The 18479-nt window shown below is 38.6% G+C and overlaps 1 protein-coding gene across 13 annotated transcripts in view; it reads right to left on the bottom strand.

Moving 5' to 3' along the window:
- Window positions 1-18479, bottom strand: part of mef2d (myocyte enhancer factor 2d) — a 99268-nt gene that overhangs the window by 37688 nt on the left and 43101 nt on the right. For 10 of the 13 annotated variants that reach the window (XM_051721975.1, XM_051721981.1, XM_051721984.1 and 7 more), the window contains exons 2-4: window positions 17089-17514; window positions 13476-13679; window positions 1394-1531 (exon numbers count right to left, since the gene is read on the bottom strand). In XM_051721975.1, coding sequence (XP_051577935.1) covers window positions 1394-1531; window positions 13476-13679; window positions 17089-17142 — 396 coding nt within the window. In that variant the 5' untranslated portion in view covers window positions 17143-17514. Of the gene's footprint in view, window positions 1-1393; window positions 1532-1622; window positions 1758-13475; window positions 13680-17088; window positions 17515-18479 lie in introns of all 13 variants that reach the window. The other 3 variants (XM_051721979.1, XM_051721987.1, XM_051721988.1) reach the window with 1 other exon arrangement.

The raw sequence follows: 18479 nt of genomic DNA, 5'->3' as shown, positions 1-18479 counted from the left end.
TACAGGAGCGCTTAGACGCAGGTCTTACTCCGCCTACGCTAAAAGTATATGTAGCTGCTATTTCGGCAAATCATGCAGCTGTAAGGGGGCATGCCAGTAGGTAGTTTCATGGTCAGCATTCTAAGAGGCGCGAGGCGATTGAATCCTCCCCGCCCAGCTACAATCCCTACATGGGACCTGGCCTTGGTGCTGAACGCGCTGACTAAAGCCCCCTATGAACCGATTGAGACTATCGATCTGCGTTCTCTTTTCTTTTAAACCAGCTCTCTTACTTGCCCTGGCATCTGTTAAGAGGGTGCCTCTTGGGTGTGGGAAAACAGTGTTTCCATACAAGAAATCTGCCTGGAGAATTTATAGTAAAAAAAGACTTAAATATTGATCTGTTTCTCACCCACGCTTATAATATCACTTCTGAAGACATCAAATTTAACCACTGGTGTCTTATGGATTACTCTGACACTCCTTTATATGCTTTTTGGACCTTCAAAATTATGGTACCCATTCATTTGCATTGTGAGGACCTACAGAGCTGAGATATTCTTCTAAAAAACTTTGTTTGTGTTCAGCAGAAGAAAAAACATCATACACATCTGGGATGGCATGAGGGTGAGTAAATAATGAGAGAATTTTCATTTTTGGGTGAAACTTGAGGTTAACAATGTTAATTTGGTCACCGTAGGCAGCCAGAGCTTTTAACAAAATTCACTTGTGCAAAACTAGTCAGTTTGATTGTGTGGATTGGGTGAAGAGTATTTATTTTGAGATTTTTCTTTAGAATTACATAGAATGAACGCTAACTACTGTAAGAACCAATCTTCACTGCTCACATCATGTTGAATCATAATCACAACGTAAGCGAAACTACAGTATGATAAGGCTATATCAAACTCGGCCACACACTATATAGAGATAGTGAGCTACATGTTTTTATCTCTCTACCTCCTGAAAGGAGATTCCTCATGCAGAGTTCATGCATAAAGCATTCTTGACAGTGCCTTAATGAAAATCATCTTCACCAACGCCTGTTATGGGACCCAGATGAGTCAGAATTCTATTCCTGGCAAACTTGATACAAGCATCAGTCATCATGAAAAACACGAAACAACAGCACGCAGAATGAAGACAGCAATAAATCAAAGCCACTGCGCTTCACCGCCGTTTTCGAAAACACGATTGTGAGCATCAAAGCAATACAGCCCACTTATCGCCCTCTCGCTTCAAACTGCCCTCACCTGGCCCAAGCACACACATTCAGAGGGGATTTGGGGTGGTGGGGAGGGGAAGGGGGTGAGAGATGGTTGCCGGGTGCTCTGTGAGTTGGTTGCCGGGCCGGCAGCAGGCTGTGTGAGTTGGTTGCCGGGCCGACAGCAGGCCTCTTCACACGGGTACTCACTGATAGCCTATAGCTCTGCATCATTTTATCAAACTCCTCATCTATCTTTTTGTACTTCTCCTCTGTGCGAGGTGTGAGGGAGAACGGCTCCTCTGGGTCTGGACTCTCTGAATCCCGGTGCTCTTTCTTGTTCAGAGCCTTTGTTTATTGCCCACAGAGGACAGGAGAGAGGGAGAGAAAGAAAGAGAAGGAGGGAGGTTAGAATGTCAAGGTCAAGAACAATACTCACTCCGTAGCGTTTGAAGAGGATGTCCAGCTCCTCGCTCTTGCGATATTTGTCCTCCTGTAATGGACTTTGGTCGACTGAATCGTCCCCGTCGGGCTCTGGACTGTTGCAACCATTAAAGCCTTTCTTTCTCAACGTCTTAATCCGTTCAAAACAGGAGAGGAGAGAGAGAGGAGCACATATCACATTTAGAAACACAAAAAATGCAGCACTGATTTAATAAAGATGCACTCAAACAATTTTTGCTAATTTTGCATTGGCCAAAATTGCAGTTTTCATGGTCTTTATACAGACACCTATCTGTGTGGATGCAGTATAATGCTAAAGCAATCATTTTCGGTTATCAATGGCCTTAGAAATACATTTTGTGTAGTCAGTCATGATTAATACAGTATATTCTTTGAGCAATAGTGTCCGATAATAGGGGGGTTATCAAAATAAAACGAGCTGTGTTCGACTGGTCATGTAATTTCAGCATTGCAGCACCAATGAGGGCAATTGATTTTAAAAAATGTTTTTAAGTACTATTCATTTCTTTAGGGGTTAAACATTTTTAATGTGGAAAAAAATGACAGAGTGCAACTTTAATCCTACAATGTAATGTGTGACACATAAACCAAGAACTCCATTAACACTGTACATCAGCAAAATGTTTCATGAGGGCGTGAAGAGGCTAAATTCGATTTTACACCATGACTTGGAATACGATGAAACTGTGCAGCCCACAGACAACCGTGGGCTGGAAAATAAGTTAGAAGAGGCTGAAAAGAGAGTTTTGGATTTGAATCTCAGTCCGTCTGTTTCAGCTTGAAAACAGCTTGGGTCCTTTTTTTTGTGAGAAGATTTAGCAAACAAGCTTTTCTCTAAGTAGCTTTGCGGGGGTTATCGAGGCCCGTTTTCAGCACAGCTTTCTCCCTCACACAGAGATCATACTGACATAAGATTTGCACAGGAAATATAGCACAAAACAAACCGATCTGAAGCAATAAAGATCAACATGGTCTCATAGGTGGATAATTAACACTTATACCATTACAATTAACTAGAATTATGACATTTTGTAAAGAACTTTGAGTGGTGCTTGCCTGTGCAAACTTGCCACCACAATACAAAAGTGTTGCTACGCAGATGCTCAAGTGTTCGGAGTGGTTTTAACACATTGCTCTGCAGCTGTTAGAATGTTTTGGGTGGTAGCATACTGGCCCAAGTCGAAAAAGGTCACCCCCAAGTGTCTTATGATATTCTGGTCCCTAGATATGGCGCGGGTCCCTTTTTTAATGCAAGTCTAGCTTCTCGTCCCCCAAGCAAAAAATTTAAGTCTGATCTCTAAGAAAAGTAATAGCACATCTCTCCTCAACAAGCCATATGATTTAAAAGGTATGTTCCGGTTTCAATACAAGTTAAGTTCAATTAACAGCATTTGTGGCATAATGTTGATTCCCACAAAAAATTATTTCGACTTGTCCCTCCTTTATTAAAAAAAAAGGAGGGACATTATGGTTACAGTAAGGAACATTCACTGACAATGGAAGTGAATGGGGCCAGTCCATAAATGTTAAAGTACACATCATTTCGAAAGTATAGCCACAAGTCGTAAACAGTATACATGTTAACATGATTTTAGAGCGATAAAATCGCTTACTAACCTTATCTGTGTAAAATTACATCAAATATTACAACTTTTTTGTCATGCTGTTGTCATGACAACAAACCCTATAATCCCAGTATTGGGTATAACTTTACACAGCTAAGGTTAAGTAAGCAATTTAATAACACTAAAATCTTGTTAACCTCATGCCATCACAGATGTGTATGACTTTTTTCTGCTGAACACTAACAAAGATTTGTAGAAGAATATTTCAGGTCTGTTGGTCCTTACAATGCAAGTGAATGGGTACTAATTCACAAAAAGCACATAAAGGCAGAATAAAAGTAATCCATAAGAATCCAGTGGTTAAATCCATGTCTTCAGAAGCGATATGATAGGTGTGGGTGAGAAACAGGTCAATATTTAAGTCCTTTTTTACTATAAATTCTCCTCCCTGCCTAGTAGGTGGCGATTTGCATGAAGAATGCAAATCGCTTAAAACAAAAGAAGAATGTGATTGTGAAGATTTATATTAAAAAAAGACATAAATATTGATCTGTTTCTCACTCTCACTTATCATATCGCTTCTGAAGATATGGATTTAACCACTGGAGTCAAATGGATTATGTGCATGCTGCTTTTATATGCTTTTTGGATTTTAAAAGTTCTGATCACCATTTACTTGCATTGTATGGACATACAGAGCTGAGATATTCTTCTAAAACCTTCATTTGTGTTAAGCATAAGAAAGAAAGTCTTACAAATCTGGGATGGCATGAGGGTGAGTAAATGATGAGAGAATTTTCATTTTTGGGTGAATGATTGTCTGTCGGACAAACTGTGTGGGACGAGTTACTACTTAAAGTTAGGGTAGGTGATTTTAATAAACCCTAAGTATGAGCAACAGAAATAGTGGTTGCCTTAGCAAGCACCACTAATAAATGTATTAATTTATAATATAAAATCCATAGATTTGGATGATGATCTGATGAAAGAATGACAGATGAAAAAGCATTTGAACTAGCTCCTCTGACAGTTTATACATGACACACTCTCGTGCAAACACACAGTGAGGAGTGGGTCAGCTGATCAGCTTGTCTCTGAGTCTGCTCCATCTGTTCACCTGTCCCTGTATTTCTCTGCCTGCTGTCTCTCTTTTATGGGGCGGGTGCTTGTTTGTGTTGCCAAGGGAAGATTCCCCTGCAGAGCTCCGCTGCCTCTGACTGGCTAACCTTGTTCTGTTGTGCCCCTCCCCCTGCAACCGCCCTCTGTCCTCTTGCACGCTCCTTTTTTCTAATTTCCCTTTAATGTCTTTAGGTTATTTCATCAGTTTAACCCTTTGACCTTCACTTACTTTCTTCTTTTAATGTTCCACAGTGCTCATTTCTTGTCTATTCACAAATGTCCACACATTAATTCTGTCTTTATGTGTTCCTTCCCTCATTGTCCTTTTCTAATCCAGTAATACTCTCCTTCTTCCATGACTTACTGAGCTGACTCATTCCTGTATCTTCTTTTCAAACTCCCACTTCCAGTGTAACAAGGATGCAATCAAATGTTCAAGATTTACTTTTTTATGTGTTACCAAAAATGTACAAGTTAAAAGGAATAGCTTAACCACTATGACTATTCTGTCATCATTTACTCACCCTCATGTTGTTCCAAACCTGTATGACATTCTTTCTTCCGTGGAACACAAAAGGAGATGTTAGGCAGGATGGAAGATTGAAAAGTTTAGAGGAACAACAACAACATTACTCATATGGGTAAGTGAATGATGACAAACTTTTCATTTTTGTGTGAACTGTACCTTTAAGAATCTGACAAGTGAAAAAAAAAAAAACAATATTGATGAACAGCTAATATAAATATTGGGCCTATGTTGATTTTGGCCCTGCTATGTACACATACTCTCTCTTCCTCTTTTCTCTCTTTAGTGTGTGGAAGTGTGCTCAAGTGTGCACTGATGTCTATACAAGCAGAATGTAATGTCAACTCCCATTTGCAACGTGTAAAGCTTTGAAGGCTGCAACCCCCTCCGGCCATCCCTTGAGAACATGCTTAAAGCCGCTTCGCTGCAGCCTGCCGGCTTACATGCTGGCGTAGATACACCCATCTGACAGCTTAAGGCCCCTGTGAACCCTCTACTCCTCCTACTTATCCCTCCGTCCCCATTCCTCCTTTAAAGGCTGCATGTCTACCATTATCAGGGCCAGCCTGACTATAACTCATACATGAGGCTAATGGAGTCATTTTAGCAGCTGATCTGGGCTGATAGCCCAAGGCTCAGCCCACTGTGGAGGCGGATCTGAGAGAATAAGCTGGAGTGTATCAACTTGATATCTAGGAGGGTTTAGCTGGTGTCCAGCACACACAGCTTTCACATCTCTTAAAAGGAGAGGTTAAGAGTTCACACTCATTTTAAAATGAGCTGTCGATATTATTAGTACTTAAAGGTAAAGTGCATAATTTTTGTGTGTAAATACTTTCTCCTATGGCAGCTTAAAGGGATAGTTCACCCAAAAAATGAAAATTCTGATATCATTCTCACTCTCATGTTGTTCCAAACTCGTATGACTTTCTTCTGTGGAACATAAAATGAGATGTTAGGCAGAATGGCACCGACAGCCTCAGTCACCATTCACTTTAATTGTATGAAAAAAAGAACAATGTCAACATTCTTTAAAATTGTGCTCCACAGAAGAAAGTTATATGGGCGAGTATGTAAATATAATAAAATGATTTTTGGGGTGAACTATACATTTAAAATGCAGAAAGACAACTATAAATAAGATTCCTTTTGAAAAGATTAATATTATTTGCAATTTGTTTTGTTCATGCTAGTGGCAAAGAAATTATGCAATTCGCCTTTAACTTGTTCCAGCTCAATGTGCCAATTAAAACACTGCATTAGGCCTGTCACGGTTATTTGATCTAACTGCAGTTATTTGAGATAACCTTGATTGTGCACTTCAAATTCCAATCACATTTTAATGCCCAAATAAGGAATTTTCAGTGAATATATAAATAGCATCAACAGCATGTTTGTGTATCATTCAGTTGAACTCTGAGCTTCAATGAGCCACAGATGCCAAACAGAGTAGCACCTGTCCTTCTCTGATGTTCACGCCGTCATCAGAGGCTTGCGCCAAAATGCAGCGAAAATATAAATGAATAAATTTAAACTTTGATAGTGAACGCAAAGCCCTCTGGCTTCTTTTTAAACAATAGTGTAATCAGTCAAATTTTCCTGGTAATAGCGGGTTCATACACCCAGTGATAATAACACGCAGTGACACAGAGGAGGAGAGTCACGCTTACTCTTGTTGAGTAATAAAATGATCAAATGAATTCTCAGAGGTTTTGCTTCATGAGAAATAAGGGCATGTGGGTTAAATCAAAGAGCATTAAAATAAAGTGTGAAAGTGAAGAAATTAGGACAGAAATATTTTACTATTGCATAATATAATATAATAATTAATATATATATATACACACACACACTGGCGGCCAAAGGTTTAGAATAATGTACAGATTTTGCTCTTATGGAAAGAAATTGGTACTTTTATTCACCAAAGTGCATTCAACTGATCACAATGTATAGTCAGGACATTAATAACTTGAAAAATTACTATTACGATTTGAAAAAACATTTCAGAACTTCTTAAACTACTTCAAAGAGTTCTCATCAAAAAATCCTCCACATGCAGCAATGACAGCTTTGCAGATCCTTGGCATTCTAGCTGTCAGTTTGTCCAGATACTCAGGTGACATTTCACCCCACGCTTCCTGTAGCACTTGCCATAGATGTGGCTGTCTTGTCGGGCACTTCTCACGCACCTTACAGTCTAGCTGATCCCACAAAAGCTCAATGGGGTTAAGATCCATAACACTCTTTTCCAATTATCTGTTGTCCAGTGTATGTTTCTTTGCCCACTCTAACATTTTCTTTTTGTTTTTCTGTTTCAAAAGTGACTTTTTCTTTGCAATAAGACCTGCACCCCTAAGTCTTCTCTTTACTGTTGTACATGAAACTGGTGTTGAGCGGGTAGAATTCAATGAAGCTGTCAGCTGAGGACATGTGAGGTGTCTATTTCTCAAACTAGAGACTCTGATGTACTTATCCTCTTGTTTAGTTGTACATCTGGCCTTTCAACATCTCTTTCTGTCCTTGTTAGAGCCAGTTGTCCTTTGTCTCTGAAGACTGTAATGTACATCTTTGTATGAAATCTTCAGTTTTTTGAAAGTTTCACTGGTGCACTTCACAAAATAGATGGCATCATAAGGAAGGAAAATGATGTGGATATACTGAAGCAAAATATCAAGACATCAGCCAGGAAGTTAAAGCTTGGTCGCAAATGGGTCTTCCAAATGGAAAATGACCCCAAGCATACCTCCAGAGGTGTGGCAAAATGGCTTAAGGACAACAAAGTCAAGGAATTGGAGTGGCCATCACAAAGCCCTGACCTCAATCTGATAGAAAATTTGTGGGCAGAACTGAAAAAGCATGTGCGAGCAAGGAGGCCTACAAACCTGACTCAGTTACACCAGTTCTGTCTGGAGGAATGGGCCAAAATTCCAGCAACTTATTGTTAGAAGCTTGTGGAAGGCTACCCAAAACGTTTGACCCAAGTTAAACAATTTAAAGGCAGTGCTATCAAATACTAACAAAGTGTATGTAAACTTCTGACCCACTGGGAATGTGATGAAAGAAATAAAAGCTGAAATATCTCTCTCTACTATTATTCTGACATTTCACATTCTTAAAATAGTGATCCTAACTGACCTAAGACAGGGAATGCTTTCTACGATTAAATGTCAGGAATTGTGAAAAACTGAGTTTAAATGTATTTGGCTAAGGTGTATGTAAACTTCTGACTTCAACTGTATATTTAGTTCCAAAAACAACAGTGTAAATGTAAAACTGACCAAATCTAAAGTTGACCAAAAATAAACTTTTAAAAGTTTTTAAAGCCTTAAAAGGAAATCGTATGTCCCTACTTTATTGTTTGATTTATGTATTTGAAGTCAAATACACTGGCGGCCAAAAGTTTGGAATAATGTACAGATTTTGCTGTTTCGGAAGGAAACTGGTACTTTAATTCACCAAAGAGGCAAATTTTGGTGAATTCCATAATTTTGGCCGCCAGTGTATGTAAAAATGACTTCTTAAGGTGTACAAAGCACACATGCAGCTCAAGAAATATTAATCGTGAAAGCCCTAAAAGAGACAATTAATCTTCATAGTCCTAAAATAGACAATTAATCGTCATAATCACAATTATTTGTTTGACAATTAATCGTCAGCAAAATTTCATAATCCTGACAGCCCTACACTGCATTAAAGTAAGAGTTTTACTCTGGGCTCTAATAATGGGATAGCACTATCATGCTGGTCTCCATGTACAGTGGCAGCACAGGCTCAAAGAGGTTAGATTGCAGAGGTATATGGCAGGTCTTAAGGGAGTCTGCGGAATCTGTCGGACATGGATTACACAGAAGGGAGCATACAGGGGGTAGTAGAGGGGGTTTGCCGTCCCTTGTCTTCCTTCATTCAATCAACATATATCAGAGATGCTAGGCCTTTTACCACATAGATCTGGAATTATACTCTTAGTTAGGAAAATGACTGGCATTAAAAAGGGAATGAATAGGCTAATGTTTCTACTGTAAGTAAGTGTGTTCTCTTAAACACCAGTGGGAAACTAGGAAATATAGTTTAAAGACAACAAAAGAATGAAACAAAAGTTTTCAGCCACAGGCGATTTGACTGTCCACAATGAACACGAAACTGCAGTGCTACATGACAGTCACAGCCAATCAAAAGATGTTTAATGTTTAACACACAATTTTGTGAAGCCTAATTTAGGACCAATGAGATTTCTCTATGTGTGCGGCAACGCAGCATGACACAGAAGTAATAGAAAATAAGTGATCGATAAAATGGCTAGTTGCTCATCTCAGTTGGACAGAACAAAACTCATTTAGAAGAGTCTGGTTAGGGGGACACAGCATTAGTATAAACATGCACCGATGAATTGTGCACAATAAGACCAGGGACATTTATTAATTAAGTAAATCAGCTCTTTTATTTCATATTGTCTTTAAGTCCCCAAAGCCTCTTCAACTAAGCTGCTTAATAAAGGGGCAAGCCTCATATTTTTCATATCCTCTCAATTCCAACTTCTTCTCTCCCTCCATATCTACAGATCTTCATCCTTAAACACCCACTCTTCACCAATCTCCCTCTCTGTGTCTGTGTTTCTTTCAGTCTCCCCCTCCTTCTCTCCATGTCTCTCTCCTGATTGGGATCTGCAGTCAAGCAGATTAACAAGCTCTGGCAGAAGAAGCAGGCAGCCCCATACACACACACACACACACACACACACACACACACACCCTATGCATGTGTAACACGGTGGGAGCGAGGAGATGAGATACAGCAAAAAAACACACACACAAAAAAAAAAAAAAAGAGAAGAAACTCTGTGTGCGTAAATATGCATCTGTTCAATCATGCATTAGTGTGAAAGCATGCCTGCCTGAATGTGTGTGTGTGTGTGTGTGTGTGTGTATACAGTAAGCTGTAGGGTGAATGAGGGTTTGTCTCTGGGTGAATGTGTGCAGTGGCACTTCATAATTAATACAGCGCAAATCTCTTTTACTTTTTCTTTCTTTCTCTTGTTATTTGTCTCTCTCTTGATAGCTCTGTTCCAAAACCTACTGAGCTGCCTTGATGCCTACATCCTAACTATGGAACCTCATACTGCAAGTGACTTATTTGGAATGCTCTGCATAGGCAGCAACTCTAATGCGTTCCTCACGTAAAGCACAAAGGAGACTCACAATTGGTTTCAATAAAGATTTGGTGCTCTAAATCCTAATTTATACAATTCAAAAAGCCAAGTTTTTTTTTTTTTTTTTTTTTTCTGAACGAACTAAAGCACCCAAGGCAAACTAAGCCTCTGTTTATACTACACGTAGCATCATTTAAAAATTAGGCCACATCCACATGAATCCGTTATTGTTTGAAAACTCTGTTTTTAGTTTTCTAACATCATAGTTTTCCAAAGTAGGCTATGGTAATGGAGAGCGGAGAGAGGTAGAGAAAAATGCTGTTCTAATGATGTTAAAACACGTAAACGTAGCAAAATGACTGTTTTCAAATGAAAATGTATTAGTGTGGACATGGTCTTAGTCCACTGAGGAAAATAAATCAATCAAGAACGTCACATCCAAACCATACCCACAATTAGTTTTAACCGATTGTCAATGCTCTTCAACTAGCCGAGTTCTCCTAACTCAAGAACTTCAGGGATGAACACCTTAGCAGAACAAAAATGTCAGTGCATTTTGTCATAATTTTTAGGCCAACTTAAAGAAGCCCTTTTGCACAGTACGTAAAATTAGCCTTAAGATGCAGAACTCTAATAAGCATAAAAGTACATAGCACACACAAATATTAGGTAAAATAATTCATTTTTAATTACTGTATTTTCTGAAATATAAGTCACAGTATTTTTCATCATCTGAAAGGTCCTGTGACTTATAGTCCGAAGCAACTTATTTACATAATTTATACCTAATTGATGTCGGCCGATCAAACACGCTGCACATCAAAACGCATATGGTTGCACACAAACAGATGAAAACATTACAGTCATCATAACATTATTGCTTCAACAGACTCAAGACCGCTGTCACACGCAACTCCTCACATGCCCACAAAATGACGTTTCATCACACTCTTAGTAAAAACATTCAGTCAGTGAACCGGATAATTAGTGCACAGTAAAGAGGGTTGCAAATATCAGAAAATATCCACGGACAGACCGTCGCTAATGTGAATAAATGAATAAAACAGAACTGGCATATTGTTTTATTCAGACTAAAAGCTGTATATTTGTATATAGCATAGAGTTACATAAACAGATGTTATCATATTTGCCACGTTTTTTTCAAAGAACATTACACAAGATTACTTAAAGCAGGTGCTCCCGATTAAAACAAGGCCAAATACTGCATGGTATGATGTGTAGATCCTGAGGTTATCTTCACGGAGTGCATTTTGACATGTTGAGTGTCAAATTTGACCAGGTGCAACTTATATTCAGGTGCAAATTTATTTCGGGAAAATAGGGTAAACTGATATTGAAACTTTTTTACTGATACTTTTAGTATTTAAATACATTTATTTATAATTAACATTTCTCTCGCCTCGTCCACTATCTTGGATTTTTTCTTACACAATGCTTATTGCAATGCATTCTTGGAACTACCTTCTTCAGCTCTCTAGGTTTTGGAATGGAGCGTTCGACTCTGCAGGGGAGAGACAGAAAATCTAAGAAGCAGTTAAAAATGTTCATACACCTGTACTTAATGACCTACTATATGTTGAGGGGTGGAGGGGAGACGATGTGTTTTTCATTGGGTGTAAGGTGCAGGGATGGTGTTATGAATGGTACTGCCCCCAAAGATATCTCTTATGAGGCCAAACGATGGGAACCAAGTACCGGGTCTGCCTCTACTGTCACTCAATATTACATGAGACAGCTTTCAGCCTTTATACACACACTCACACACAAATTAGCCCAGTCAGGCTTGAGCTGATGTGGCCCACAGTGGCCCAAAACCTTCAACACAGTGTATGCAACACACACACTCTCTCTCTCTCTCTCTCTCTCTCTCTCAAAGGATTTCTGCAGCTGCACCCAACAGGAAGCATGCACCTCTACCACTGGGGGCTTCTGCAAAACACATACACACATACTCACACTCAGTTTCTCAACATCACACACTCCTCTGAGACCACTGAAGTATTCAAATATTCATATTATGAAACAAATGCTCTTTTCAACAATCCTCAACACCTTTTTTCTAAGCACTAGACAGCTTTGTAATTGTTCAGGGGTAGTTAACATGTCCATTTTTTTTTTTTAAATTCAGCATCAACAGTTTAGGCTAAAAAGTACATATATGTACATAAGGAAAAGTGTATATCTTAGGTCCTGTATTTGTTTTTCACAGATTTTGACACCACTAGCTAATTTAATGTTCCTATGATTTAACAAATATGTTGTTGTTTTTTAATTACAAATATTATGCATCCTCTCTCAATCAATATGAGATTATAAAAACGGTTTTGAAATTGTTTAAAATAGAAATAAAATAGTGTTTTAGATTAATTATAACACATTACATGACACTGCTAAAACTTTCATGTCAAATATACTTAGCACAACTAACAATTATAACAGTAATTTAAGCAGCTTTCAAGCTGTGTTATCTGAGATACTCTTCAGCTGGCACTGACAGTATGCACCCCAAAACAACATGCCACGCACAAACAGTCGCCATCTTGTGCTGGACGGGACAGGCACCGGATGGGCACCGTGTGTGTGTTTGTGTGAAAGCCACTTTCTGTCTCTGGCCAAAGGCAGGAGGAGGTAGAGGGTGCAGCTGTCCCTAACTCTCCTGTCCCACCATCGTCCAGGCAGTTAGCCAGCAGCGTATAGAGACCCACGAGTATCTGAAACCACCCTTCAGGCTGCTCGAGACATACACAAACACACTCTCTTTCACCCACATACACTATATGGCTGGATGTTTAGCTTAGCATAGCCTTGCCATCGCTTGAAGAATGAAGTGTAGTGTATTTATGGCACACCATTTAAGAACCATAATATGTATGAATATAATAATCATTCAGTATCATGCTATACAGCGGCCCTAAGAAGTATTTGGGCACTTTTGAACACTTAAGTCACACTTTAAAATCTCTGAATGTCATTGCAATAGATACAAAACATCAAACAAAGAGGCATCTGCAAACAAATGAGCCATTTTTGCAATGACCTTTAACCATCTGGTGTCAAGTGATATTTTAGCGGATGCATGAAGTCATATCCTCCCAGTTTCACACATATGTCCTAGCAGAGTAACCACAGGTGTCTTTTTAAGTTTAGGTTTTAGAGTCTAAATACTTTTTGAGGCCACTGTTTAGCAAAACGCCATGGTATTACCATCACTATATTATGGTACTGCCATAGAACTTATTTGCAAGTTGTTTTTGTGTATATCTTCGGCCAGAGACAGCTGGGATAGGCTCCAGCATGACCCGCAACCCTATATAGGACAAGAGGCTGAATAAAACTAACAAACAAACAAAACAAACTCCCTATATTTGTCTTCTGACTGAAATGAGGAGTATTTGTGGTAGGCTTGCATGTCTATATGCGTCTGTGTCTCAGTGTCTGTGTCTGTATTACCTCAATGATGTCTGCGTTAGTCCTGCTTTCGTGCGGCTCATTGTACTCCGTGTATTTGAGTAGTACTTTGTCCATGTCAGTGCTGGCATACTGGAAGAGCTTGTTTGAGTGATTGAAAATAATGAGGGCAATCTCGCAATCACACAACACACTTAGCTCGTAAGCCTTCTTCATCAGACCAAACTTCCGTTTGGTGAAGGTCACCTGTGGAGAGAGAGAGAAAGACAAGTTTGGACAGGGAGAGACAGAGGGATGTGAGACTATGAGATAGACTATGACAATTTCCACAGCAGATGTTACAGAAGGTGAAATTTGTGATTGGGACATTGTCTGTCCTCATCATAACACAGTTTTTATATAAACTATGTAATCGCATAGACAGTCACTCCATAAAGACTACTGGCAATGACAAAATGCATGATCTACAATAAATAAATAAATAAATAAATCCTTTCTTAAAGCTTAAGTGTGCAATTGATCAGTTTTGTTAAAATAATTTCTCCTATCCCGGTTTAACAACAAAGACAACTATAAGTTGATTCTGTCAATTAGTGTCAACAATGTGGCTCTGTGGCGCTATGTTTGTTTGAGTGTTTCGACCACCCTGACACAGCAACATTGGCTCAATCAATAGTGTGAGTTTGGGGTAGGAATATCTTATAAAAGACTGGAGTCTTCAAAAAACCTGACTATTATTTTTTGTAATACCTGTTTAGTGACACTTGTGGTGTAGAAATTAAACACTTCTGCTTCAGTATCCTGTAAATACATCTAAGCATGCTTAAAAAAGATCAAATTTACTTCAAAAATGTGTAAAACAATTAAACAAAACAAACTCGTATTCAAGATACTTTCTTTGAACACAAGTCTTTAAAGGGCTGTGTACAGTCCGTGGTCATCACTTTATAAATTTTTTGGTTTGAAATTGAAAAAATAAATTAAAGAGATGACAGGTACAGTTCAGGTCCACCCACACATTCAAATTAAATGTTGAAGCTGTATAACAATTTTATAACCATAAGCAAAAAAAAAAAATAAACATGAGAAAAAAGGGATTTCTAATTTTTCCATTTCTTAAAACAAATAAACAAAAAACTCGCTTTTGCCCATTTCTTTTGAGTTGAAAAACCAACACATCATCTTTCTTATATTATCTTTCTTTTTTCAATTTTGAAAAACCACAAATAAACAAAATGTGGACTTTATTCACATATTTTTTGTTTGAAAACAAGACAAAGAAACTTGATTTTTGCAGTCAACATTCCTTTCTACAGTCTCTGCAAACAAGATGACTTTCTTTCCATCGCATTTTTTTCTGCTCCTAAAGACAAATTAAGTTCACAGACAGAAAGTTTTCTTTTCAAAACCAAGACTCCTTAACCTTAAGAACTCAACAGTGCAATCAGACGGTGATTTAAACTCAGTAAATAAAAACCGTTTTCCAATAGGTGAAAGAATCTCCTCCACCTCAACAATCAGTGAACTGATGTTCCCTCTCTCTCCACATCAGCACCAGGATAAACACCGGCATCGTAATTGCCATCAAAAATAGAAATCGCAGGTAACCAATGGCAACAAGAGAACCGAACTTTATCACTGCAAAGAATGTTGACAGGCAGGAGATAGAGACACCGACCTGACTTCTCTCCATTCCTCTCTCAATCCAATTAACCTCAGGGACGAATGCTTACCTACTGACCTTTACAGCACCCACGGACTCAAATGCACTCTCTCACCTGCTGCTGTCTCTCTATGAGAGTGCTGGATTTCACAGTGCTAGCTCCTACAGACCTGCCTGGATGCATTGGAGTTTCATAATTAAAGACATTTCATTAAAGTAAAAACACAGAGCATGTTTTTTTTTTTTTTTTTGCTGTAGTTCACATGCCCTTCTCACACTGCTGCATTCTTTAATTGCCAGAATAACTGCTTTACATCGCAGGGAGGTCAGAAGGACAAGATTTGGAATGCCAGATAATTTCCAAAGGAAAATCTCAAATAAAAATGAAATTTTGTTCATGATTAGGCCAAATCTGGGTCAGAAAAAGTACACAAAAAGACTTTTTGTAACTTTGTTGAAAATGTGGTTAGTCAGGCACACCTGAGAGAGGAAAAAACGCTGACACAGCGAAGCAGGTTGAGTAGGAACACCTGGTCAAGTCAGAAAGCGACTACACCCATCAGCACAACTCTAACACCTCCACTGTAACTAGAAAAAACAATTAACACAGCCATCATTGACCTCTCTAGTGTCTTAAACATTAGCAGGGGAAGAAGTGGGCAGAGCTTCTGACTAATTCTAGGGTTGGACATTATAGCAAAATAAAAAATAATAAATAAATAAAAAAAAAACTCTATTTTTCAGCACTAAATAATACATCATATTTATGTATTTGCTCTGAAATAGCTTAAAAGAATGTTGTTTCCTAAAGGGAAGCAAACAGCCACTGTAGATTTAAGTAAATTCAAAATCTTAAATACAGGAAGTAAAATACAGTCCAAATCTAGTTAAACCCTATAGCTAGATTTCCACCCTAGAATGCATGTGGGTCAAAAATGTGGAATACAATTAGGTACATATTCTTTATAAAACTATTTATTTTATAAATAACAAGTAGAAAATACATTTTTATGATAATTTAGATCGCCACTAAAATAAAATTAATAAATCGTAAATATCTAATATACAGCCCACCCCTAATCCTTACACAGAAGAGGGAGTGAGGAGGACAATGATATGAAACACAGAGTGTAATTTACTGCCACAATATATGTGTGACAATTGTGGTAAAAGTTTAAGCAACAGTAGGGTTTAGGAAGTAAAATTCCCATTCATTTTCTCATTAGAGAAACTGAGTTTTAGCTATAAAGAACAAACTGTTCTAGACAGACCATAATATCCAACATGGCTAATTTACAGTAAACGTTTCTGTAGAATGCACAGGTCCCTGTGAAAATAGTGTTTAATTGCTTCACTCCCAGTGAAGACCTACATTACCCATAATCCTGAAGAGAGACCCACCAATCAAATAAGCCTTGAAAAAAACAAATTCTTTCCAAACAGGTTTTCCAAACACTCCCCTACTTTTGCCATTGTTTAAGCTAGCAGGCAGTCCCACCCCAAACTCAACTTCAAGTTGAGCCAGAAGCTGACATTCAAACAAACTGCAATGTTTTGAAAGCATCTCAGAGCCACCGTGGAAAGTCAACCTACAAATGTCTTATAGTTGTCTCTACACATTAAGCTGGAACGGGAAAAATTATTTCAACATCAAAAAATTACACACTTTTATTTAAATCAATGGAAACTGGAAATCTGATTTACTTTATACATTGCTCTGTTTATCTTATGTAAGAGGTCTAAATTACAGATGTAAGTAAAGACAACTCACAAGAGTCAGAACCAATTAGAACTAATTTAATTCAAATGCCAGTAAAAACCCTTTTGGGATCTCTGGTGTTTGTTCAGTAAGATATAATTCAGCTGATTAAAACCAAATTTTTTTCCAGTTGTGTTTTCGAAACTGAAATGATTTATCCTACACTGACACCATAAATGTAGATTTCTGAACTAAAAATAATGTTTATTTAGAGAGACAGCTTATGCACTCACCTGTCTGTTACGCTCATCTGTGATTCGCTGAATTTGGATCTTTTTTCTCCCCATGGCTGCTGTGATTGGCAGAGCAGGGGTGGGGGCAAGGTTGAGGGTGTGGTGAGGTGAGGTCAGAAGTCAAAGTTTAGGTTGTCTCGAGGCAGTCACAAGAGCACAAACGGCGACTAATCGCCTCTGTGTATGAAGATGCGTGTGTGAGAGAGTCTCCCTCTCTGTTTGCCACCTGTCTAAGGCAGCTGGGCTCACCTGTATCCTCCTCCGATAAGAAAAAAGGAAGGAAGGAAATAAAGAGTGTGGCCTCCTGGTAGGGCCTTCAGATCATGGTCTACTCAGGGTGGAAATCATCCAACAGGTGTCTGTTCTGATATCCAACCCCTCCGGAAAAATAATATGATGATAATGATGGTGGGCTTGTGATGAATTCTGTGAAAGAAAAGAGAGACAGAACTTAGAAATAAAACTGGTGTGACAAATTACAGTAAAAGAATTTCAGTCATACTCTTTGTTACCTCCTTCAGTTATCTTATAGGATAAGAAGGTCAACTGAGACTGTCAGTAAGACTGTCAAATACTCCAGCAGTATGATTTTTATGTCACTCATCTGCATTTTAAGTCAACGGAATTGTGGATTTCAGCTTTAAGACCCCATTAAATTGCTGTGTTGACATACACTCACTGAGCACTTTGTTAGGAACACCTGTACACCTTCTTAATAATGCGATTATCTAATCAGCCAATTGTTTGGCAGCAATGCAATGCGTAAAATCATGCAGATACGGGTCAGAAGCTTCAAATTCATGTTCACATCAACCATCAGAATTGGGGAAAAATGGCATGACTGTTGGTGCCAGATGGGCTGGTTTGAATATTTCTGTAACTGCTGATCTCCTGGGGTTTTCACACAACAGTCTCTAGAGTTTACTCAGAATGGTGCCAAAAACAAAAAACATCCAGTGAGCAGCAGTTCTGCAGATGGAAATGCCTTTTTGATGAAAGAGGTCAACAGAGAATGGCCAGACTGGTTCGAGCTGACAGAAAGGCTACGGTAACTTGGATAACCACTCTGTACAATTTTAGAGAGCAGAATAGCATTTCAGAATGCACAAGTCAAACCTTGAGGCGAATGGGCTACAACAGCAGAAGACCACGTTGGGCAGTTGATGAAAGTGGGAAGTTGGGGCTGGCCATATCGAAACTATAGGCGAAGGACACTCATGACATTATTTGATTGGCCAGAATCTGTGTAGTGTAGGATGTCATCAATAATTTAGGTTTGTTTTCACGGAATTAAAGACAGCACATTTTCAATGCGTTAATCTGCTATAATCTGCTATAGTACTTTTAAGAGTACAATAGCATAAGAATGGCTTCAAAGTTAAAGGAAAGCT

Source organism: Myxocyprinus asiaticus, chromosome 16 (assembly GCF_019703515.2).
Source record: "Myxocyprinus asiaticus isolate MX2 ecotype Aquarium Trade chromosome 16, UBuf_Myxa_2, whole genome shotgun sequence".
Lineage (NCBI taxonomy): Eukaryota > Metazoa > Chordata > Actinopteri > Cypriniformes > Catostomidae > Myxocyprinus > Myxocyprinus asiaticus.
The sequence above is the reverse complement of the archived record's forward strand: the minus strand, read 5'-3'. Positions and strand labels throughout refer to the sequence as shown.